Source organism: Pyxicephalus adspersus, chromosome 1 (genome assembly GCF_032062135.1).
Source record: "Pyxicephalus adspersus chromosome 1, UCB_Pads_2.0, whole genome shotgun sequence".
NCBI lineage: Eukaryota > Metazoa > Chordata > Amphibia > Anura > Pyxicephalidae > Pyxicephalus > Pyxicephalus adspersus.
This window is the reverse complement of record NC_092858.1, coordinates 148879489-148906563: the sequence shown is the minus strand read 5'-3', so window position 1 is coordinate 148906563 and position 27075 is coordinate 148879489. Positions and strand designations below refer to the sequence as shown.

At 38.6% G+C, this 27075-nt stretch overlaps 1 protein-coding gene across 1 annotated transcript; it reads left to right on the top strand.

Annotated features, from left to right (window-relative positions):
• The first annotated feature begins 5690 nt into the window (after nucleotides 1-5690).
• BHLHA9 (basic helix-loop-helix family member a9) lies at nucleotides 5691-6446 on the top strand. Its single transcript, XM_072399252.1, has one exon. It carries the CDS (start codon nucleotides 5691-5693, stop codon nucleotides 6444-6446), a length of 756 nt encoding a protein of 251 aa, XP_072255353.1.
• The last annotated feature ends 20629 nt before the right edge of the window (nucleotides 6447-27075 follow it).

The window sequence follows — 27075 nt, the reverse complement described above, 5'->3', positions numbered from 1 at the left end:
TTACTGCAGAACCATCCATGATCACTGAACGACCATACATACAATAGATAGTGAGCGATCGTCGCTCAATCAGATCCACTAGGACGGTTGTTTGTTTCCAGCAACAATCCTCGTTCGTTGGTGGTCAGTCGTTGTGCACTTTTTTTGTTAGCGATTATTGGACGATCGTTCGTTTCAAACTATAATTATTGCAAGTGTGTACGCAGCTTTAGCCTTAGATTTATTTGTCAGTGAGTATGAATATAGAGTTGCCCTGGCAAGTTGCATGGCATATTAACATATGGGGCTTGTAAATGTGCCCCTCCAAAGACATTCAGGTAACAAGACTTATGTGAAGGACCTGAAGCTACTTTACAGTAGAAAAGCCATTGTGTTCAGCATGTGCTGGGATCATGTCAAAAAGACATTTCAACTGTTCGTGTAAGGTTTAGTAGTCGTGAGTCCTAAGGTCAGGTTGGTAACTGTAAATACTGACAGGTAAATCATGACACTTTTTGGAAGTGCTTGGTGTAGTAGTGTTGCTTTATGTGTATTTGCAAACATATGAAAACAAAAAATGTATTGGTACCATCACTAGGTTAGTAACTCTTAGTAATGACAATCAGTCCATAGACCTATAAAGAGGGCAGTTTCTCACCACCCCACTAGTTATTAGCGCTCAAAAAAACAAACAAACAAGCAAGCAAGTAAACCTATCCTAAGCACTAAAGATTTTCCCTAAAATCAGCACCAGCAATGCCTGGATGGGCTACTCTACATCTGCAGTGAACTATGCACATGGGAAAGAACTATGCAAACTCACCTTCCTAAAGGAATATTTAGTATGTATTCCAAAGAGTCATAAGCACCCACTAAAATCTGCATTTTTTCCTAAAATTTAGCATTGTGCTTCTAATCACTGTAATATTGTTAACTGTGACTTGGCTAATGTGTACCTGTTTTTTTTCTCATTTTGCTCCGCTCTGTGATCACTTCTTTCCATGTATATTATCTACACTTCTCTATTTTATCATATCTTCTCTCCTCTTTTCACCTTTTCTAACTGAAAACTCTCCTTTTCTCCCATGCATGTTATATACATTTTTTTAATTACCGTCAACTCTCCTTATCTCTTTGATTGCTTTTCTTCATTTACATCTATGCTATCTACCCTCTCCTCTGTCATCATTTACCTCTTGTCTGATTATCTGATTCTTTCCTACCTATACCATTCATGACCGCTCATACATTATTCTACTAATCATTCTACTTTACAATCATACATGAAAGCTTTGCTCCTCTCTATGATTATTCTCCTCTCATTCCATCCATACCTTCTTTCCTTCCCTGTCTCATTTCCCTTTATTTCCATCCATAAATGCTCTGCTTTCTCTCCTCTTCAACCCAAACCCATTCTCCTTTGTGATCAGTCTGCTCCACTTTCATTCTTGCCCATTCTCTCTGTGATAACTACACTAAGTTTCCATTTTTGCTCTCCTTCTTTACCTTGCTGACAATTATCATCCACTTTTATTATTGTCAATTCTTCTTTCATGTGTTATAATTTCCTCTACTTCCATCCATTCTCACTCTTCTGGCCTCTGTGATCTTATCCTCCACTTCCATGCCCCATCTCCTTCCCTTTGTAATTTCTTTCCCACTTCCATTGTGAACAGTCCAATTATACAGTATGATGATTTCTTACTCAAAGCATACCGCAACAGCTAAATTATTACACAGTTAAAAATGACTCCATTCTCCAAATTACTCACTAAACTAATAATCATGGAAGTGGAAGTATGTGAAACTCCTATCAAGGTATCATAGTATTAGAATTATTTAATCATAATAATATTCTCTGCTGTAATATCTCATGTACACATTCCCTTTAACTTGCCTCCAGATTATTGAAGAAAAGAAAACAATGTATTTATGATTTAAAATGTTATTCCCTCCATTTGTACTGAAACATGACTTTGCCATGCTGCTTTTGTGATCATTGCACTTCTCTTTGATATGAAGGTCTGAGATCCAGAGGGCTCTATAATTATTTTGCTATTGGACTTTACATTAATATTCACATCCCTATGATGAAGCAATGTATGCTGACCATGCATTTAAATTTGTATAGCTGATTCTGAATTGGTTTATGCCTGCTGCTTTCTACAGAGATGCCATATGGCAACAGTGCTGGTTCATTAAAGTAGTAATGGGTTCTATGTTAGCTGGAGATAAACTGCTCCCCTTAGGCACACAGTCTTCTACACGGAGCAAAAAATAGAAGTGATCAGCACCTAATGGTCTACAACAGAAACAATTGCAGGTGATTATAGTAAGATATTTCTTTAACGCACGTTTTTTCCCTTTTCCTAGATGGGTTGCCGCCTTTGATGTGAAGTTTAGCCTTTTTTAATCCCTGGGGCTGTTCTCCTCTGATTTATTGAGTTGTTACAAGTCAGACACTGAAATTATGCTTCTCTTCAAAGAGTTGGGAAAGGTTCTATAACAGACAATTGTCCGAGCACTAACTATACCTGTTCATAAAAGTGCATTCTAGATAATTGCATTGGGTTTATAAATGAAATTCAGATTGTAATTGGAATTAGTATCTTTGAGTTTGGATATGGCTTGAAGGAAACACAATTTGTGAGGATTTGTAATTCTTTATTGGAAAATGACATACATGGAAGGAAATAAAATATGATGTAAAGGCAATGCTAAGAATGTCACATAAACATTAGGAAGCAATATGATGTAAAACGAGAATTACAGGGATAGATAGATAGATAGATAGATAGATAGATAGATAGATAGATAGCATGTACAAAGCTTAGGTTAGGGATGTGATCTTTACTGATAATTAAGGGCAGTTGTGGTTTTGGTGGGGGTGGTGACATTGGAAGTGACATGCTATTATTATTAATAAACAGGATATATATAGCGCCAACATATTACGCAGTGCTGTACATAGGGGTTGCAAATGACAAACAAATACAGACAGTGACACAAGGAGAGGACCCTGCCCCGAAGAGCTTACAATCTAGGAGATGGTGGAAGTAACACCTCGGACTGTGGGGTTGTTTTCCCTCCTCTGGAGGAAGAATCGATCTGCCAATGCAAACACAATGACAATGTGTTGAGCTGCCGTGCGGTTTGCTATGAACCTGGGAGTAGCTAACTGTGCAGATTTCTACCACAAGCCTAAAAAGACCTAATTATTATAGTTCTGACAAAATCATTACTGCTCCATGGGGTCTATTTTTAAATATGTCTCCCCTCAGTTCACTTTTAACCAAAATACCCAGATTTTATACATTGGAAGAATTAAAAAATGTGTGAATTGTTTGTTAGTCATGATCAATATAGCTTCCAATTAAACCCAATGTGAAAAATTTTGGGCAAAAGTTAAATCCCCATTTTGTGAACAATACAGGGAGCATTGCAGATTGACTCAGCGCTTAGGACTTACAGTCTACTATGTTCAGGAGTATATAGAGAAAAGGGGGTTACATTTGACTGGATAATGCCCAGCGTGGGAATGCTGACAATTTTGCCATTCTACAGCACATTTTTTTATTTAATCACTTTATTGGTACTAAAGTTTATCCATCTAAACTTTCTATCATTCATACCCAGATTCAGAACTTCAGCTTGGCACCTTGGTATAAGTAGCAGAGTAAAGTAAGAAAAAAAAATACAGATGCAATTTTGAATGAATAAATTCTTTTCACTATTTGATTATATTTTTTACCTTTTTCCTTTATTTTTGTAGTAAATATTGATTCTGCATGATGTTTTTTCTTTAGATACTGTGGAGAAGAAAATTAGAAATTCTGCAAGGTTTTCATTGCCCTCTTTAGGAAAATTTACCCTCGCTGTCATAACAGGAAGTAAATGGAAATTTCTCCAAACTAAGCCAAGCCTAATCCTACTTCTGACATCTGTCAGTGAAACAAATATGAATGATGTCCTATTTTGAGTTAGGTAATACTACGAATAAATATGATAAAATCCTTTCAATTTTCTTTTAGCTGTTCTGTTTACAGCTATCTGTAAAGTAAAACCAATCTGTTGAAGTCATGTTGGTAGTTAATACATTTCTTGGCATCACTTCCTGTGGTGCCCTACACAAGTGGGATGCCGATTAGCAGGTCCTATGACACCCTGGCATTAGGGATGTATTTAAGGGGGGTGGTGAGTCCTTACCTCCCTGTGGGACCCTGTTAGTCCCATCTGCTGCAGCTGAGGAACGGACTCTCATTTTGGACCTTCGTTTCACCCAAATGTAAGTGCTTTTTTTCTATGATTGCACTTCATGGGGGCAATTTTGCTTTAGAAGGTCTATTTGTTTTGTACAATATTGGGTTAGACATATCTCTGTACACACTTTTCTTTGGATTGTGACATATGTGGGGGATTGGCCCCTATGTTTATGCTGCACTTTAATCTATGCAGATCATTTCATACAAGTTGTAGTATATTTAGATAGGAGTCCTAGAACAGGAGTCCTCCTGTTCCCTATGACTGCATCCCATGCCAGGCTTAGTCACACTCGATACTATATACTTTGGTTTTACACCCTTGGTATCTACTTATGGATTATATATTGTATTGCTTGTAAATGTGAAAATTAGGGCTAAAAAAGTATTAATGATTCTACTTGTTTATATTATAGTGTATTCTATCTATTGAGGTCTTGTATAATCCCTGATGGAGCAGATTTATTCTGCGAAACACGTTGGATTAACAGAATCCATTACAACATCTCAATGATATACACAATTGTTTGGTGCTATGTACGGAGCATTTTTATGGAATTTCCATCAATTGTTTGTATGGCTTGTGTTTAATAAAAGATTGTTTTTTTTATATATGAGCCAATTTTGTGACATGTACTGAACTGCCTTTAAAATCCCCTAAATATACCTACCTTTCTATGTACTAGCTAATACATTTCTAATAACGATGTTTTCTGGTGAGGGGACATATTGAACAATCCACAGGGAGTCTGTAAAAAATTTAACTGGTATAATTTCTGTCAAAATATAACTTTATCAGCTAAAAAGAAAAATAAGAGCTCTGCCACCTCAATATACAAATAGACATTTTCAGAATACTTTCTAAGTATTAATGTTTCTTGGATCTTACACAGAGATCTATGATGTTATAAATATTATATACAGTATATATATTATCTTATGCTGAGTGTTTTGTGTTTAGGAATTTTAAATTGTTTTGCTCTTCTTTAGAGTCTGAGGTGTGAAGTGCATTATGTTCTATGCTTGGTTGTTGCTCCCTCTGGCAGTACAAGTATGTAGGTGATCATCTAGGACAGATTAAACAGGAAGACCTGTAATTTGTTTCAAGAAGAGAAACTATATGTGCTGCTGTGTAATTTAGCAGATCAGTATGTCAGAGTACTTACTACAGGCATTTGCATGTTGTCTATGATCTTCCTTGACAAAGCTATCAAACTAAGGCCCATCTACCTTGAGGCAGGCCATAAAAAGAAGACACAAGGTACCTGTTAGAGTACTTATGAGGTGTCATAAAAAATGAGAACTTAAGAAGCAGGCTGCCTTTTCAGGGAGTGGTTATGAGAGGGAGTGGATAGCTGTGGACATAAACTCAAATCTTTAAAAGCTGAGCTGTAAGAGACGTTCGTCTAAAACCAATCACTGAGTTGTGTCTGAAGAGTGACTGCAGCTGCAATGAGTCTTATTGAATCAGACTACTCTGAGTATGAGGTGGAAGATGGAACAGATGAGAGGTCTGGTCACTCTGCTGAGACATTTCAGAGAACAACTAGTGAGAGTGAAGTGGAAGACGCCAAACCCAAGAAAAGGACCCGGCCAGTGAGGTCAAAAGCCAGCCGAATAGCGGCCAATGTCAGGGAAAGAAAACGCATCCTGGACTACAACCAGGCGTTCAACGCTTTACGCCTGGTTCTAAAACATGACCTGAGTGGTAAGAGGTTGTCCAAAATTGCAACCCTTAAGAGAGCCATTACCAGGATTTCTACGCTCTCCATGTTCTTACACTCGAACTCTCGGCAGAAATTGAGCTGTAGCCACACTGAATGCCATCTTCAACACAGTGGGCACAGACAGCCAGAGATCAAAGACAGCACCACTCAGGCCTACTCGGTGCCACCACAGACTCATCAAACTATCTCTGCAAATCCAAGTTATGAAGAGGTCACACAACCTCAACAATGTCCCTCTCCTTACTACACCAGACTATCACCCGAGGCCCAATATTTGCAGTGCTCTTATGGAAACCCAACAGAGGACAGTTCCATGCCAGGCTTCCCGTACTATACACATGGCAGCTACAGTATTGGTGTCAGGGGCAGCTACTATCAGAACCACGCGGACAATTTCACAGAACCAACTCCTGGATCATTTACTTGGCAGCTTGGATGCTTTCAGGGATCAGCATACCAACATTCTCTCTCCATGCACTGACAAAATACCAATAACTCCATAAAATGTTCTGTGCTTATTTGGACAGCTTCACAGATGGACAAGTGAAACATACGATCTGATCCAAAGAATAAATTGCCAATGCAAAATGGTGTTTTGGACTAATTAACTGTTATCGGATCTGCAAATGATTTACTGTGAACTGCTTAAACTCGGGGTAAGGCTAATGCAGACTGTGAATATATATTGTAGGAATATTTAAATATCAAAATTTTCTACGTATATTTCTACTATTATAAATGTATTAAGGACTGAAATTCACTTTTTACATACACTGGGTTGCAATTTGATAACCTAAATATATAATGATATATAATGTAACAATTCAACTTTTTTCTGACAGAAAAAAAAAACATTTTAATCAAGTGACATTTCTCAGCCAAACTATTACATTACCTGAGCTGTGCAGTTATAGACAGAACTGTCACAAGGCTTCATCAATAGAAACATTGTGTGCAGTAACCCATAGCGCGTGGATATAGATAATCATGTTGGTTAGAAAATTACTGAATGCTTTCCAATAGGTATTGCACTTTGAATAATATTCCACATTTTTAGTGCACATACACTGTCCTTGTGCTTTTCCATTAGTGTAAAATGAAGGTGTTGCCCCTAACTGTACCTGGATGATTGTTTCATATTGTAACCTGTCAGCATTAAATGATATTTAGTCTCTAAGTGTTTTAGGCAGGACAACCATTTTATTCTTCCCTAGTTTTTGAGCTTAACTCATGGGTAATGTTGTTAAATTATGATTGCACTGTCATGAAAAAACAGGGGCAATATATAGCCTATCATTGCTGGCCAGGCTCTTGTTCTGATTTCATTTCTTCAGCAAAAGCATGCAGCTCATCAGTTCAGACTTCACCAGCTGCATACTTGTTCCAGATCAGTTGCACAGAAAATGTAGAAGACATTGACCCTGATTTATGAAAGCTCTCCAAGGCTGGAGAGAATACACTTTCAGAAGTGAACTGGGTGATCCAGCAAACCTGGAATGGATCTGGTCCAGGATTCAAAACATTTGCTAGCAAATAGAAAATGATTTTGAAAAATATGTTCCATGTTTTCTGGATCACCCAGTTCACTTCTGAAAGTGTATTCTCTCCAGCCTTGGAGAGCTTTCATAAATCAGGGCCATTGAGTCATCATTACAACCAGGAAGCTAGCACTGTTAGAAGGAGATCATCTGTGGCTGCTTTCCTTTAAATGATTATTTACACCACATATATTAGTCTACTGTATTTAAAATGAGATTTATCTCTGCTGAACATTGTTAACTTTACATTGTACTTTACATTGTATTACTTTACAGCTTATATTTGAAATATAGATTTAAGATCAAACTGTAAGATCCTCAGTCCTGTAATGGATGTGAAGTTCTTTATCTTTGCTCTGCCCACATCAGTACCCTCAATACCTGTGGATGGCACAAATGTAATTAAATTGGAAGGCTGCTGTATTTCTTTATACAACTCCTGTTTTTGTTACGTGAACTGAATCCCTGCCCCATATTTTATCAGTATTAAATCCACAGGTTTCCCTTCTTGTCAAAAAGAGAAAGTGAATTATTACATCTGGATTATAAGCCTGAGGCTACCATTGTATTCCACTGATATCCAGGAGCATCGTGTTGAGGGATGTAGTTCAATTCTATTTATCACAGACATAAGAACTGAATGACTCATGGGAATCATCCTATCCAATTCTATCAGTTATTATTGGCAACACCGCCTATGTAAATTTGCACATTTCTATATGAATGCCTTTGTAATAGATTTTTAATGTAATGTATTCATACTTCTAACTGATATTGCTATTAAACAGTTACAGTCTGGAATGTAGCTTTCACAATGAATTTTAGTAGATCTCAACAGTTTTATTTTTGGTCACTGATATATATGTATGGATTTTCTAAAAACAAAAAGAGTCAAATTATTTTGTTATTTGAAAATAAATATTTTATATTCTTTATACTTTGCTTATTTCTTGATACATTTCTTTGCTTGTTTTTTTCATCACTAGCTATGTATACAGTGTTAATACTCTGGGCATGAAAACTTTCATTCAAATATATTCCTCATTCACTTGGTGTGTGTTAAATGCCTTTTAAACCAGGACCGTGTAAAAGTAGTTACGGTATCATTGTACTGTGCTTATGTAGAACATTGGTAGGGATCTGCCAGGTCTTCCAGTTGCAAAACAACTACAAGGGCGGGCGGGTACAAGACCAGTCACTTTGTACAAGGTGAAAGAGAGAGCAGTGACCGGTCTATATTACAGGAAGCTTGTGCAAAAGAAATACTACACAGAGCTTTACAAAGTAAACAAAGGATCCCAGAAAGGATAAATAATTTATTCACAATGGAGGGGGGTTTATTTAGTAACAAACTGTCTCACTTAGCTTTAATTGTGGCGAAACAAGCCGAGATAAAACATTGTTTGCATGTATTTACATAATAAGTGTGCAGTGCTACTTAACCAACTGGTGTTTTAGCTACAGTACAGTTATATTGCTGAGACTTTATTAATGCTCAGGCAGCATGATTATAAAATATTGTAAATGAGGGGGCAAAACACACAAAAGTGCACGTTTCTATGTGCGTGCTGCAGCTAGCGATGACTCTTCCTTGACAGCTTTCTGCCACTACTTACAGTAATCATATATTGGTTATCTCTTACTTGGCATAGCTGAAAAATTATTAATAATTATTTCTCCTCCATTCTTTTAACTCTAATTTTGCTACTTTTAAAATAATGTTGACTGGAGTTACACTATTTACAGTCATATTATCAGGAATAATAATATAGTAATGGCTGAATACCAGGACCAAAAAAAATAACATCATCTCCATTAAAATTATGGAGCTGATTTATTAGGGTTCTCCCAGGCTGGAGAGGATACACTTTTGTCAGTGAATCTGGGTGATTTAGCAAATCTGGAACGGATTTCTTCAAAGTAATTTGCTATTTGCTAGCAAATGTTTTGAATTCTGGACCAGATCCATTCCAGGTTTGCTGGATCACCCAGGTTTACTGATGAAAGTGTATCTTCTCCAGCCTTGGAAAGTGTAATAAATCAGGCCTTATGTGTGCAGCACTGTAAAATATTTTTTATACATGGGTTTACATTTGCATAATATTTTCTTACATCATTATCAGACAACTATACATGCAATTATCTGGAAAGCCAGCTTGGTGCACAGACACTATCATTACTCATAGATGCTGCTAGGTACATCCGGATGGACAAAGCAGGTACACAGCGCCTTACATGTTACATCTTTTAACATATTTTGTGCTGTTCATTCCTTTTCTTTTATATATTTTCTTCTAGTCTTAATAGATCTTGCTGTGGCACATGTCATTATAAAATGAACTGTAAGTAACACAAATGTGGGAGCATGTTTTCTGAAATATTTCATCCACTGAATATTAGGAGAGCACCTGTTTGGTGATATCAGGGATAACATGTGTGGATCCCTATACCAAGAAAGTGTAGCACCACTGGTATAAGAATTAAAGCAGGTTCGGTGATCTGGTGCTGAACCTAAACAAGTAGACAAGCAAAGCTACACATGCATCACTAACCAGGTCACCATTGTCATGGGTGCTGGTGGCCCAATCTGCAAGATACAGATTCTGTATTTTGTGAGTATAATTGTAAGGCTCTGGTCCAGTGCCAATGCTCACCACACACCAGGCCCCCAATCTAAGTCTGCACTCTTCACCTTTAGTAAGCCTTTAGTCTGCTCAGCCTTGGGAGGTTAGATGCGCCATCTCAGAACACAGTTGCCACGATGACTTATCTGTGCCAAGGACGGCATCTGGGGAAGGACTGACAGAGGGCCATGGGCCCACAAATAATGCAGTACAGTGGAGTTCAGCAGAAGAAAGTTTAGAAAAAAGAACCAGAGGTCATACACAGGTAATCATTCTGCCAAATAAGGTATCAAAGGATAAAGTCAAAACAGAAGGTCGGTCCAGGCAGCATACAATCACAGGGTCAAGAAACAGGCAGAGTTAGCAACAGTAAATCCAACAGATAAAACCACTAGCAGCATATCGGCCACACTTAGTGCTACCACAGGCAACCCGTAACTGTAAGCACGAGCAGGTATAAAGTCCCAGCAGCCAATGGCAGGGCAGATTGAAGACAGGAACTACTCCGCTCCTAAATTCTGCATAATATGTAGTGCTATCTAAATCCTGTTTTTTATTATTATTATTAATAATAATAATAATAATAATAATAGTAATAATAATAATATTATTTCTACTTCAGCTGTGCACAGGCTCAGTGTATGTGCTGGGGATGCTGAGAAGCTGAGGTCCATATCAGGTGGAGACTGCATGGCTAAAGGGAAGCAGGGGATGCTTCCAGGTGCTGAGCAGAGGGCAGACAACTAACTTCTCCTAACAATATTACATTATTTACTTAAATAAAGTGTAGTCTGGTCTGCACTATAGTACTTACTGTTTGTCTATACCTTTGTTCCAAAACACTCTTTGCAGTGCTTGAGGGAAGGTAGGTGTCACTCTCCGTGGAATGATTTCCTATTTTAGGAAAAGGTCTTATGTTTCAAAACATACATAACGCAGCTCACAGGCATTACAGTTATTACAGATTGCAGTAGTAGCCTACCAATTGCAGTTATATTACAGATTAGTATAGGGCAGGCGGTAGGATAAATGCTAACTGCTGGTTGATCGTTAGTACATTTGCACAATGTTTTTGCATTCTTAGGTTGTAAGCTCTTCTGGGGAGGGTCATCTCCTCCTCCTATGTCATTGTGTGTATCTGTCTGTCACTTGCAACCCCTATTTATTTGTACTGCGCTGTGTATGATGTTGGTGCTTTATAAATCTGGAATATTAATCATATTAGTAATAAACATTATTCTAGCTTCATTCATTAAGGCAGCACAAGGAGAACACATGATAGAAATAAAACATTAACATTAGTTACAATTATCTGTACTGTAACTATTCTGCCATCTGAATTGTTATGGCACATTGCACATGATGAAGGTGAATGGAACCAAACAGAATGACATATTCTGTACTCTCAGGCTGTGAAAATCCTTCAGTGCTTTACAAACTCCAATCTCTTTAATTTACATCAGTTTTCAGCTCTGTTTTTTTAAGCATGTGCATTCCATGGGAATCCTCAAAGTGATAGAACATTTATTTGCCACCTAACATGTTAGTCATTGCTCATCAATCTTCATATGAGCTCACAGACAGTGAGAAACAATCTGTGACACTTAACATAGATAAGTCATGGCTAGGATATGAAGGTGAACATGTCTTATGCCTGGAGCTCATTACCTGGAGGGCTGCACAGTTAGAAACAAGATAAGGTAGTCTGATGCAGTTCAGATAACCCTTTTAACTGATAGAAGTGTGCTTTTCAATATTTAGTGGATGACCAGAGGGCTTTCCATTCCAAGAAAAAGCAACCACTATTAAGCTCTGAGCAAAAAGACAGCACTTGGCCCTCCCACACTAGACAGCAGTGGAGACAGAATTCCTGAGCAGCTGCGGTATGAATGGAATGGAGGCCAAAGTCGGAGGAACACTACAACAATCTGCTGGGTGACTTGGCTAGTAAGGGCCATTCCTTCAACAAATAAAGCATTGCTGTCTCAGGAGGTGACATTATTGGCAGCATGGGATGAATCTGGTGGTCACTCAAGACCTTCATCTCTGGGCAGCGATGAAGAATGTTTAAAGTGGAGGGAATGGGTAGGATTATGGGTGGTGTAAAGTGCATTAATATTATTAAAAACAGGATTAAAACATTGGGCTGGATTTATTAAAACTCTCCAAGACTGGGGAGGATACAATTTTATCAGTGAAGCTGGGTGATCCAGCAAACCTTGAAACAATTTCTTAAAAGTAATTTGCTATTTGTTAGGAAATGTTTTCAGTCCTACACCAGATCCATTCCAGGCTTGCTGTGTCACCCAGCTTCACTGATAAAAGGGTATCCTCTCCAGTCTTGGAAAGTTTTATTAAACCTGGGCCAATGTTTTAATGCACTTTACACCACCCATAATAAATAAGGCCCATTGTGTGCACCAATGATGACACGTACAGAGCTGTAATTAAAATTCTTTTTGGCCCCATAGCAAAAAAATTCTTATAGACCTAGCTCTGATCATGTTCCTTTAGGTACATAATACTGGGGTTGTTATCTGAAATAACAATAATGCCAACAAAGAACCTATTAGCAGAATAAATACATAACCCACTGTAAACTTTTTGACCTGTGATAGTACGGGTAGTCCCCGGATTGCATACAAGATAGGGTCTGTAGGTTTGTTCTTAAGTTGAATTTGGAACAGGTACATTAAATTATTAAATGCAATTAGGAAATATATATTTTTCAACATATTATTAGGCAGCATGGTGTCAGTTACTGTAAAAAATTCTCACTGTGAGTTAATCACAAAGGAAACAAAACAAAAAATGCAAACTAGACATTCATTAACTTCTGGAGCAAGCTGTGCTTTGATATGCAAAAAGAAACAACCGCAGAGTTTGTCTTGGTCATTAAAGAGTTACAAGATGTTGCAGAAAAGCTCAGTCCCTAAGATCACCCACAACCTCAGCTGTGTTTAGCAAAGATTTCTACTGCAAGTCATGCAAACTGCCCCCTTCCCCCATGAAACGTCCGTTCTGCACACAAGGGAGCAGGGAAGCCCCGATCGTATCTAGGAGTCGTCTGTATGTCGCATGTCCTTAACTCTGGGACTACCTGTACGTCCAATATATATGCGGATCACTTGGATAATGGCTGTAGGATTATTCTCATAGTCATTCAAAAATCGCACAGCAAAATTAACCAATCAGCATTCCAGAATATATCCATACAAAAATGCAGACATTACTGGTGTGTCAAGTCATAGTAAACATTAACCATGATACCAAGTTACATTTGTGATCTTTTATATACCAATAGTGAGCTGCAGCATTATGTGTACAACTGTCTGCAAACCAGCAGCTGAGGCATTTTGTTATCAATCATTTTCCCATATGGGATTAGGTAGTATATAATGGTTAGATCCCACATAAACTATAGTGCCAAAACCTTCTATAGTGCCAAAACCTTCTATAGTGCCAAAACCTTATGGAAAACTTTCAGAACATGTCATCCAAAACCATCGAACCAAACAGCGCTGTCTCATCTTTTACATTCCTAATCTGTTCTTGAAATGTGTTTTACTTGAAGTTTTCCTTTACAATCATCAGATCCACTTTTCACATTCCAAGTTTGATTAAAGATTAAATTACCAGTTTCATAAATTTTACCAAACCACTAATTAGGAAAAAATAATAAATGATTTAAAAAAGTGTCTTTGTTTTGCCTAATAGTTATTGGTTACATAGGTTTGTGGGAGAATTGTATTTATCTCTATTTATACCTATGAAATGACTTTATATGAGCCATACAATACATATATTTGTGTTAATGCCAATGTCAGAAGCAGTAAGCATGCGTTCAATCAAAGTGAAAAATGCACATTCAGACAAATTTCTCAAATATGTATTTTTCTCGTTCAGCTGCTGAATCATTCAATTGCTGCACTTTTAAAATAATGCTGAAGCTGCAAAGAGAAAGATAACTATTGAATAAAGTTGAGTAGGCCATTTATGATATATATGGGCCTTTCCGGCAAAACACCCAACTCTGATATAGATTGCTACACTTCATGAGAGCAGGCCACCATATTGATTCTTACCTTTAGGTTAAATAAAGACTTTTTCTGGGCCTGCTACTGAGCAGAGTGTCATCACATTTACCTTAATAAGTTCTTACATAATGCAGAGCTTTTAATGTAGAGAATGGAATCATTTGTGTAAAAATAAATGAATTGTGGTAATTCCTCTCCCCCTCCTGTGGCACTGTCTGTATTTGCACCCCTATTACAGTACAGCATTACAGTACAGTGACGCATAACATGTTGGCGCTATATAAATCCTGTTTAATAATATTGGTAATAATTAACCTGTTCACTGCTTGATAAATAACCCCAATGTCTCCAGACATTACTGATTGCTAACCAATACCTTATGATGAACATGGAGGGAGCATTTAATTTTACCAAGATCCCAGATAGTGTGTTGATACCACCACCTTGACGTTCCTAATTTTTTTCTCGAATTTTTAATTAGTTTTAAATATGGGGGGATGCTAGGAGTGATCTTTATTAAATTTAAAGTACTATATGTAAGTCATTTAAAAAATATGGCAGATGAGAATTTTTACTTCTGTCTTCTTTTGCTAGACTCAATGATAGAAGACTCTTCTGGCTCAGAGGGCCCCTACTGACCCCCTGGAGAGAGGGGCTCATCCTCGTACAGGACCTCTGCCATGTCCCCACACCACTGAACGTAAAAGACAGAAACTCTTTTCCTTTAATTCTTTCCTAGATATTAACATGAAATAGATCAGCAAAATGTAAATCATGTTTTCATTGTTGTTTGATGAAGGTTTAATGACACTGTAATTATACACCTATATGTGATCATTATTAGATGGCCTGCATATTTATGCATAGTGTAAATGTTAGTGATAAGTTCACTTTTAAAATAAGAATTCAGTTCTGCGTAACTCTAGTATTATGGTTTGAGGGTTGTTATCCACATCATTCCCTCAGAATCATTTATAGATTTGTACATTTTTTTTTTAGCTTTAGTTTTCAGCAAATTATACCTGGGCTATGACATAAGAACTTTTTATTTCATTGATTACCTGTCAGTGATCATATGTATCCACTAGATGGCGAAACACTACGAGACACATTGCTCCCATATTATTACCACTGTGCACTGGCATTATTACAGATACTGTACTTGTGTTGTCATATTACAAACAATTTAGGAACAGATTCGTGCACCGCTAAGGCTATGTTCAGGCTAGAGCAGTCATCAGGGAACCCCGCTATCATGTGGTGGTCAGAACGCCTCTTATATTGCTGGCCAGTGGGAAGAATGTCAGCATCACTGACAGACAGCCAAAATGATCATTGGTGTCAGGGGTAACTGGGGGTAACTGGCTGGGCATCTGCATGCGAGCGTGTGGCTGGGGGGGGGACAGATGGGAAATTTAAAATACCGCTTTTACATTTAAAAATACTTAATATGCATACCACCGGGGATAGGAGAGGGGACATATACTCTCATTGCTCTTTTTCCTATCCAGGAAGGTCCCAAACCCATCTGGCTTTAGTATTAAGGGGACCCACAGTGTTTTAAAGCAGGGGATCCCAACCTGCAGTGCGTGGTTCACTAGAGGGCCGTGGCTGTCTGGCAGGTGGGCCGTGGCTCTGGCTGGTGAACCCCCCAGTAGGTTCGGGAGAAGAACCCCGCTTGGAGGAGAGCACCAGCCAGAGACACAACACGGAGTCCGGAGTCCTAAGATTAGTGGTCCACGAGCTCCAAAAGGTTGGGGGCCACTGTTTTAAAGGCTTTGCAAGACATTAAACTGGGTGTAAATGTCTACATACACCTAACAGGCTTTTTTTTAAAACAACTGTATAGGCATTTGCAAACACCTGCAAAAAACAATCATTTTTGCCTGAAACCACTCCCAGGTACCTAGCCGTATGTGCCCAGTAAATGCTGTGTTATTAATAGATAGTCTAAACTCAAGCCTAAAGGCTATATGGCAATCTAAACAGGTACCAAATCAAGTCCCAAATCTCAAGGTAATGTGCAAGTCTAATAAATGGCAGTATTGTCAATCCAAAAATCAGTGATCAGGGCAGTGTTTGGCTATTTGCTGAGTGACAAGCTAGAAGCTTCACCAAATTGTCCTGGTGAATCAGTGAATGTGAGTGGGGACGACCACTGTACTTTTGAGGAGAACGCAGCAAGGTGCCATTTGCTTGTCCTCCCTTCTCCTGTCTACAAAGCACAGTATGGCATTGTGTGTACAAAGCTTGTTCATTTTCAGTCTCTGGAAATGATGATGAGGAATCATGAAAGAATGTCATAGTGCCAGAAATGTGATGTCTGTACAAGGCCATAGCTTTACTTTAATGGAGGAGTAGCGCAAACCTGTCCTGCTGCCCGTGTATCCTATCTGAGCTCTCCTAAATAGCTAAACTGTATGAAGAATATTCAGCACAAGACACTTCTGACTGTGTCAGATTCCTGGTCATTGTTGCTTTTTTGGATGACCAGGTCTCTGACACACTTGGAAGCATGCTATAGGTTGCCCAGCATAGCTCGTCAAGGGACCAAAAACTGGAGATATAAATTGTGAGACAGTCACTTTAAAGGATAACTGTTACTCATCTGCATCCCATGTACATACTTATCAGAGTCCCTGGTCTTGCACCATTTTATCTGCTGACACTCCTGAGCACTTGATCCCTTTAAATGTTTATTAGAGGCGTCCTGCAATGCTCATTATTAGGCATTTTGATAAGATGTTTAAAGAGCAGAAGTACTGTACTTCTGGTACTATTCTAGAAATGTACTTATTATCTTTAGCATCAGGGAAAGTAACAAATAAAAAGGTGATTGCTGTAATACATTCCTAGGAAGGCAATGTGCGGATCCCCATAGACACTAGAGTGCAGGCAAGATCTAATCATTAAACATATTGGACTACATTTCCCATTATAGGAGATGCTCGGAAGAAAACCCCATTAATGTCTATTGGGATCAACTATGCAGGCGTGGCTGGAAAAAAAAAAGGTTTTGGGTAACGAAATGTAGGGATTTTGCCAGGTCATGAGATTCTGGGGTGGAGGATAGGGGAGTTCTATGGGTAAGAGGGAAGAGACAGAAAAAAAACCCATACTTGTTGTAAAAAAGTGATTTTCTTCACTAATGGGCCAACTTTCTCTGTAAAGGAAGTCTTGGACATTGCACATGTCTGACCACTCTATTAAAATATGTATAACACTTAAGTGACATTAACTCCCCACAGCAAATCTATTTTTTCTCTTAGATCCACCAAGAGTAAAGTTATACTCCACATTGCATTGTATCACTTTATTCCCAAGAATCTCTTTTACATTACTCGACTCAATGTCACTCACTTCTGATGTCACAGAATGATTTGTAAATGTATAGGGCTGCCAAAGTGTGTCAGCCAAAAAGCCTCAGGACATCAGGTCTAGTCAAGGAGATACACATAGGGGTGCTTATGCTGGGGCACTAGTAATGTAGCCGTCAAAAAATGTAGAAATGAAGGGCACAAAAAAATTAACTGGAGTTTGCAGAAATGACAGCCTCCACTGAAAACTACACAGCAAGGAAGAAAGTAGATAGGGTAAACTGCCAAGATTATTTCTCTAATGAGGGTTTATATACTCCTTTATGTTCACCCAAATGAGTGATTCTTTATCTTTTAAGGCCTGTGTCTTAGGTATGCTTTAAAGTGCACCTCAACCTACTAAACAAAATATGTCACTAGACAGTAGAGGTTTTTGGCTAAATAGACATGCAAAGTCTAAAAAAAATAAAAATATAAAAAAATGAAATAAATCCTTGGTTCCTTGTGGCTTTTTTACACACCGCATGGAAATTGCCCTGTAAAGCCAGGCTGAATACATGGCACCCCCTGGTATAGAGCCAGACACCAGGGACAATGTACATCACCAGTGGCCATCCAACAGCCAAAGAGGATCTCGGTGGAGTTGAAAGTCTGCCATGTGGTTCACAGCAAAGATCATGGCTTAAGGGGATGCAGCAGCGACAGGTTCCTGAATGGCATACTTGTCAATTTTGGCAAAGCTCACCCACACCAATGAGAATTTAGGTCTACAAGTCCATGGAAACTCAAAACCTGATTGAAGAATGTGTTATTACATTTTGAATAACCCCAGCACCTCAAACTGATTTCAAACTTTTACCATGGCACTTGACACAAGCCCATAGCCACAGGCCCCTATATTTGTGAAGTGGGACTCACTATAAACTGACTTGGGGTATCATTGTGTAATATGGATGTCAAGGATCTTGAATTATGTGTTTTGTTAGTAGCTCTACCTAAAGCTCTATCTAAAAAGTCAGTCCACCCAAAAACTGCTTCTTGTTCTACTTGTCCTTTTCATTCTGTAAAACAAATATTTAAAAGCAGAAACGCTGCCTAATTCTAGACTTACTATATATTTAACAACAGGCTTTAGAAATATAATATTTCACTATAGGCTTTTTACTGCTTACTTGCAAGTCATATAATTCTTCTACAGATTTTTAGTTTTGCTTTTTTTTTTGGGTGGTCAGCCTGGAGTGTAATTCAAAGAAACTGAAGGTGTTTTGCATCATTGTGACCTGATCTGTGCGGTTTGAAGTGCCTTTAGGGTATCCAAAAGACAACAGAATAAATTTGGGTTGGGTATATTTTTGCTGTATGGTATGGCATGGTTAGTGTGGAGAGATCTCGGGGGTGATGGGGGCATCCTTTCCATTCTCTTGAAATACTCAAAAAAAACAGATCCAGCAACATTAACCTAAATCTAAGGTTAGTGAGAGAACTAGTAATGAGTATAAATTATCTGTACAAATTGGAATTACAGACTTAATGGTGAGGATCAATGACCGGGAGGATTTCTAACAGGCAATTAAGATGACTCAGCAGTATTCCTTCTCTTAAATCTTTTCTAAACTTTACAGCTTTTATGCCCCACAGTAAACTTAAATATTCATCTAGAATAAGGAAAGTGTAATATCCAGTACAGGATTTGGATGAAACACATTTTTTTATGTTTTTGACACATTGATGATCTATCACTTCAAAATGTTTGTAGCAAGCCAAGAAGTGTAACACATTTTTAAGTCAGACTGTCCTGACAGGAAGGTCTCTAGGTATTTACTTCTCTGGCAGCTCACATTCAGAGTGGCACCCTGCGATGCCCATCACTGGGTATTCTGACAGGATAACTGATGGGCAGAGGGAGATAAAACTTTTATACAGAGAACTTATCAAACTTTTAGTTTAACTTTTAGTTTAAATCAGCTAAATACCTGCAAGGTGCATAAAAACAAAATGTTATTAATTAAGCACCAGAAGTGTAAAAACTTGTCTCCTGACAGCTGCCGCAAATGTTTCTTTGTAGGGAAGCAATGGTCTCTCTGCAAAGGTCTGACACATCCTCTACAAAATCAAAGCTTTGCTGGCTGTAAAGCTAAATGTCTGATACAGCAGGGGCTGTGCTGGGTTTCTGCTGAGAGGTCACTGCTTCCCTATAGATGGAAGGGGTCCTACTCTGCAGCTTCTTGTAGAAGACTGGCCTTTTTACTCGGGCTGTAGCTTCTTTACACAGAAAGAAAACTGCAAGACATTTAAGGCTATGTAAACATGTCAGATGATCATCATCCAAGACAAACGGTCATGCTGGTTGTAACACATCTGGTATGTACAGCAGTCGCCCAACGTCAGTCACCCAACGTTGTTAATGGATCCCCATGAACGACTGATAGGGAACAACGGTTATACAAAAAAAGGGAGGGAGCACAGTGGGGTGAAGCTTGCTTGACCTCCTTCCTCCTCTCCCCAAAGAACAGAAGGAGGGATTTGTTACTCCTCTTCTAATGACTTACGATACGAAGAAGCAGTTAAGGTTTTAAGGCGGGGGTCTTCTCTTGTCCTGACATGTTACTATTGCTCTTATGAAACCTCATCCAGCAGGAACTACAATAATCTCATACATGTACAGTTGTCATGTGATCAAACACACTTATGATTTTTTAGCATTGATTATAATCTGAAAGTCAAGCCAATACTTTCTGACAGCATCCAAAACACAAATATTTCTGGTGAACATTTTGGGCTGCATTTCTGCTAAATAAACAGGTGAAGAATATGAATGCCAGGGTGATATGTAGGTCAGCTGAAATGCAAGCAGACACAACTGGCACACAATACCGCAATGCCTTACTGATAAATAAAAAGCTGTGTGCAAACTCTATGTTGATGGAAGATAAGGTATATTATTATCACGTGAACTGTTATTGTAGCATTTCCAGGCACTGTCCCAGGGTGCAGTGCCAAAGATGGTTGGCAAAAAGGTGCAGTGGTAGAAGTGTTGGCTGGCAGCTGGCAGTTTCTGGGTTGTTGGGATGTGGTAACAGGAATTCTGAAAGTCAGTATGTGGGGTATTGGGGAGCAGTGTCATGGACAAGTCAGGGAGACAGTGGTAAAGGTGCTGGCTTGCAGAAAGGTGCAATTTCTGGAGCATTGGGGGTGTAAAAATGGGTGCTGGGAAACAGTGAGGCTGAGAGTCACTGGTACAGGAGGATGCACAGGTCCAAGAGTTCTGGGTTCTTCTTTGGACCAAATATAAAAGCTGTCTACGTGTATGCTTACAAGGAGGCATCTCTGACTTAGCATCCCAAGATGGTGTAGGCTGCAGGACCACATCCCCCTTGATCCAAAGAACGAGTGCAAATTTGTTATTTTAACATAAGGAATGGAGTTATTATTATGGAGTGTGTGTTCTAACTAATGAGTCCCCTTAGAACTCTATGAGGTTCTTTTGTGTATTTCTAGGAAGAAGGGCCTCCACCCAGCATTTGGTGACAAAGCTGCTGATTTCCTAACCTTCAGAGGTCCCTGCATACCAGCTAATATTTCCTTGCACAGGAAGTCTCCTATCACTATTAAATGATTTGCTTCTTTTTTTAGTATATCATGTGGCATGCAAGATAAGGTATTAGTAGTGGGAGACTGCACTTACTTTCAGTATCTCTGAAGATCGCTGCAAGTGTAAGAAAATTGGCAGCACTATAACCAAATACTAGGTCCATTCTGGGTGTAGTATAATGTCTTGGGATGACACTGTGCCACCAGTACCAAGCACATACAAGTAGGTAATAACATTGTGTTACTATGATGCATAAGCAGTAAACATCAACATTTCAATTTAGACCATCCACAACAGCCATACTAAGCCGGAAGCACATTCAGAATTATCCCTGCAGTAAGTGAGCCTGTGTTACAATAGGACATGGCCTAATTTATAGCCACATCAGTTTGTACCATCTTTTCACCCTATAGACCTCTGCTGTGGCTTGCAGAAACACTATAACCTGCTGCCTGTAAGCTTGGATCACCAACCTCCCCATGCGACCGACATCTTCTGCTGGCAGGGAGCACTGTATATAAAGTTAAAGCTGACAGGTCCTAATGGAGGCACCACTTATCATCTCAAGCACCACCTTTCCCATCACTGCACCACCACTAGTGTTGGTCGAATATCTCACTATTCGATTCGACAGCTATTCAGTTGAATAAGGGGATAATGTTCGGGTGATCAATTGTCGAATTCGAACACCATTAAAGTCAATAGTGGGAAAATTTGGGTTATTTTTCGGGACTGTGAAGAACTGCAAGAGCAATCAGGGGAGCAAAACTGACAGCTCCGCTCCCCTGATTGCTCTTGCAGCCCTTTACTAGTTGTATTAACACAGGAGTCCTGTGTTCCTGGATAGACAAACTCTATCCAGGAACACATACTACAGGATGGCAACAGCAATCAGGGGTGGTGTCAGCTGGAGCTGAAAACTTTCCTCAGCCAATCAGAGAGCATTAGAGGCCGCGTCCGCATTTGTTGAGAAGATCCCTGGCCCTAGAGGGTAAATAGGGACAAGTCTTCCCATTCATTCACCTCTAGTGCTCTAAAATTGGCTGGGGAAAGGAAAATCCTGATGGCGCTTGAGCTGTCATCAAGGTTTACCTTTCCTCAGCCAATCACAGAGCATGAGGGGTGATGAATGGGTAGACTTGTCCTCATTTACCTCGAGTGCCTGGGGATCCCACACTGACAGGAGGATTCCCACAGCTGTGAAGGCGTGGGAATCATCCTCTCATTGTGGGATAACCTGTAAAAAAAGTTAGTTACACAAATCACACAGATTCAATAAATTACCTAAACATTATTATTATTTTTTTTTTTTAACACACAAATTTGCGCCTGTGTTTTTCGGGTTGGGTCCATCCAAATTCGAACAGCCATATCCGGGTCGAATATAAGGACAACCCGAATTCGAACACTAACACTAACCACCACCCCTTTCCCACTGTCATCACTTTGCTTGTATCCTTTTTCTAACCACCACCCCTAAAATCTACCCACCACTGTGCCTTCATGCCAGCCTCTACACTCCTACAGCTGCAGGTGCCCCTTGCACCACACCTGCACATAAATCCCCACTCACACCGGATCCGCATTCTACCTTCTTCCTTTCACCACCTCCCCCATTTGTCCCAACTTCACTCAATACAAAAGCCTGCCTCTGCCTTTTTCAACAATGATAATTCATTTGCTCTCGACCACTACAGTAATGAGCTCTTCTATATTTAGTATATTTAATGTACAGCGCTGTGTATTATGTTGGCGCTATATAAATATTGTTGTAAAAATAATAATTAAATGAATAAGCACACTTTTCATAAAAAAACTATCATTTAAACTATAATTTATTTGCTAATTTAAAAAACTTGAAGCAAATATTAGTAGTATTCAAAAAGAAAAATGGAACAGGATAATGTGATGCATGCATGACTGCCACTGCTGAACACTACAAGTACCAGCACATGTCTGACAGTCTTTAGTTATTTTAGGTGTGCTAAGGAACTAATCTATATTGCCCTCAATACTCCAGCCCCCTGTTCAGTCTGATTATTGATCCAGGGTTCTCTTTACCTGCTCAGCAGTTTTATTTTACAGTCCTAGCACGATTGGATTGTGATTGACATATGCCAGGAAAGTTCAGCATCATGAGTAAGCAGTGCTGTCCATGTCCCCCTCTGCACATGCTTTTGTCATCAGGAATGACTGTTGTTTACGCTGTCCTGCAACACAAAAACCATAGCAGTCCTTAAATCCAAGTATTTGCCAGTACAATTGTTTAATCAATGTATACCATTTTATGTATTCACTTTATTGTTTGTAATGTGCTCCCGAATTCCAAAAATAAATTATATTTTGATTAATAATAAGCTAGAGGTGAATCAGCAATCTGCATTTATAGTATATAAAAGTGCACATTGCAGTATCAGTGGTAATTACCATACTTTGAACAGTCATTCTACAAATAAATCTAATGCATAATTCTGGTTTTCTTTTTCTACAGGAGTCACATAATATATAACTGCCCAATGGCTAGAAGGTAGAAGATTCTAGACTGAAAGAAGAGAATGGAGGAGATGGCTGTGACCATAATGGAGCAGCTAGAAAAACAAAATATACTGAAAGGTGTCAGGGCCCCTTCTAATTTAAACTCTAGCCTAAATTTTTATTTGGATTAAGTTGGGAAGTTTAAATATTTTTGTCATTTTTTATTTCTATCCTGGTTTACATTGGGGACATGGTTCTCTACCTGTTTCAGTTATTCCATATAAGCACTGGGGGAGTATTTGTGACAGTATTGGAAGGCACAGAGGTAGATGACAGCATAAGGCTTCATCTAAAGGTAAATCATTTTTTTCCAAATGTATTTTTATTGAAAATAAAAAATTATAACAAACAGCCAAAACGAATAGAGTGGGGGATATACAATTCTGTACAGGTAAATAAGATACAAGAGGGAATAAAAAATAAAAGCATCAGTCCAAGCTTTTCCTTTCTAATACCTACTGGCAATCTTGGAATTTTGTGGTTTGCTATAGCCATTACCTGGCAATGTGTTACTATAGACATGTTAAGATTATTTGTGTGTTAAGATGCAACATATGGCAAAAGAACACAAGCAGGACTGCTTTTATTAATGCAACACACACCTACTTTACCTATGCATTGGGGTACATTGTGGCATGCAGAACTGCAAATCATAGATATGAAGCTGTGCAAAGAAATAAAGGGAAGCTGAAAGGGAGGAAATCTAGGCAATTCCCTGGCTTTTATAATTATCCTGACATCAGTACATTGAAAGTCACTGGCTCATAACGATAACCAGTGGTTAGTTGGGGGGGTTTGAAAAAAAATGTGGAAGGGTGGAAAAAGAAATCCAGAAATGTTTTTGATGTGTGTTGCCCACAACCTGCAAAATGCTGCCACCTAAACTGCCTGGTGACATAGATTGCATCCTCTCCTAAAACTCTCTAAAATGTGATGAGGTGATGGAGACACATGGTATCATCACCAGGGACATACAACTCCTTCCTTTGTCTAGTAATTATGAAACAATACATCCCTGGCATCCCCATGGACATGCATGCTGTTTTCTCTATGGTGATTATTTGTCTGATTTATACAGACATATCTAAAGGATGTTGGGAACATGTTCAGAAGGATGATAGGCAGATAGAATCTGAGTTTTTTTTTCTGAAAATCATAAGGTAAGCAAGATTTGCATTATATTATTGAATGATAAACAATCCAGGGCTATTGCATATTGGATTTTATATTTAGCCATTAAGCTTTATTTGTCCTTTAGGCAGCAAGCACAGAGGATCCACTTTTCTGTTCTCTATATTTAAAGGGAATATAGAATTACTGGTGCAGGGGAAGCACAAATAAAGAAAAGTAAAAAAGTCTGTAAAATAAACTGTAAACCAAGAGACAGCCTGATCTGTCCTATTGTGTCAATAATTTGATTATTATTTGTTGCTCACAGTATGCACATAAGCTAATACAACGCTTTATTTTCATTTCTCTGTTTTTCCACACAGTGCCAAAACAATCATGCAAATCTGATCCCTCTGAGCTTCAAGAAATCACGATTCATTCACTCTTGCATCACTTTCATTAGAAAACAATCAAGTTGGATAGCATGACCTTTTTCTTTGAATTTTCCAGATTGATTATTTATTTGTAGCGGAAACAGTGTTCTATAAGGAAAGAAAGGAACGCTTTTATTAGCAAATTAGATAGATGAATGAGGATAATGAAACTGAGTTTACATTTCCTACATTTCCTGAGATTTAAGTGAAAGGTGGCTAACATGCTATGGTGCGTTGGAGTAAAAACGTATTAGTTCACCTTTTACTCACCTAATCCGGTGGTCAAGTGATGCTCCAGTCTCAGGTTTGTGCGCTACTTACATGGCATGGACACTATGGTCCTGATTTATTAACACTCTCCAAGACTTGAAAAGATATACTTTCACCAGTGAACCTGGGTGATCCAGCAAACCTGGAATGGATTTAGTCGAGGATTGAAAACATTTGCTAACAAATGGCAAATGACCTTTAGGAAATCTATTCCAGGTTTGCTGGATCACTCAGCTTCACTGATGAAAATGTATCTTCTCCAGCCTTGAAGAGCTTTAATAAACCAGGCCATATGGTTTATTTTATCTCCAAGAGAGGAGAAGATAGACTATAATGGAAGAACTTGGGTGATCCAGCAAACTTGGAATGGAATTCATAAATATAATTTCCTATTAGCTGTCAAATGTTTTCAATCCTGAACCGGATCCATTCCAGGTTTGCTGAATCACCCAAGTTCACACATGATAGTCTATCTTCTCCAGTCTTGGAGAACTTTATTTAATCAGACCTTTTGTATGGGTTTTCTAGAAGCAGGGTCCTCTCGGGATCCAGAAGAGTAGTAAGTAAAACATTGCTTCGGAAAGTAAAAACAAAAAAATACATTCTGAATGGGTGAATGGGAGGGGTGAAAAGGGGTTTGTAAGGGTATAATGGGATTTAGGTCCTGAAATTTTCAGAAGGTATTTTAAAATATCATTGACCTGTTGTACTTGCATGACTTTTCTTGAATAAAGTGAGTTTTTGGTGAAATGGGCAGTGGGAAAGTGAAGTGTTCACCCTTTAATTTTACAGATATTCCCATTTACAAGTTATCTTTTATTGACAGGGTCACTATACCAATACCAATTGCATACCCATGTGACAATTACATATATACATTTTTTTTACTTTTATTTAAAAAGTAATATACCAACATATACCTAGTACTGTACAATAACTAGGGCTACAGATGACAATAGAGCATTAGGTTATAGGTGATATAAAACATTTTATTAGGTTTCCCTATACGTCTGCCACTAAACATTTGAGGCTAAATACAGCAAAAAAATAAATAACTATATAAGAAATGTGGTGCAGGGATTGATAAGAGGAACTACAGGTTGACATTTAAAAATTCAGCAACCTCCGGACCTGAGGAGTGCCGTATTTTAGAAAATTCTGGATTTTTGAAGGTTATATATGCTGTATATAATAAAATGAAATAACACGAAATGAAAAGCAAATGAAATTTTAACGTTCACTATCATTAACATTATCAAGTATCCCTGTAAGGAATTTATGTTGCTTTTGTGTTTTGTGCTATATTTTGCAGATAATTGAGTTGTGTCAAAACTAGTTATATCCTCCTTAACAGTAGGTCAATATTTGCTCCATCCTTACCTTGAAGCTTCTTACCTTGAAGCATCTTGCTCAGCAAAGTTGTTAATTAAGTTTCTTGTTACTGACTAACTACTATCGTGTTTCCCCGATACCCGATCCTGTGTGTGTCTCCTCGATGCTGGCTGCAGTGTGTGTCTCCTCCTGGCTGCAGTGCAGAGCGAAACTGAAAGTAAGAAGCCTGCACACGCGCCCCCGCGATTCTGAACCAGGAAGCAAGCTGCTGATCCCTGCCCTAACGGAGATCCCTGCCCCAACGGAGTTACCTGCCTTAAC

Excerpts from the sequence above, each read along its gene's own strand:
- BHLHA9 (XM_072399252.1), top strand. The coding sequence starts at position 5,691 with ATGAGTCTTATTGAATCAGACTACTCTGAGTATGAGGTGGAAGATGGA.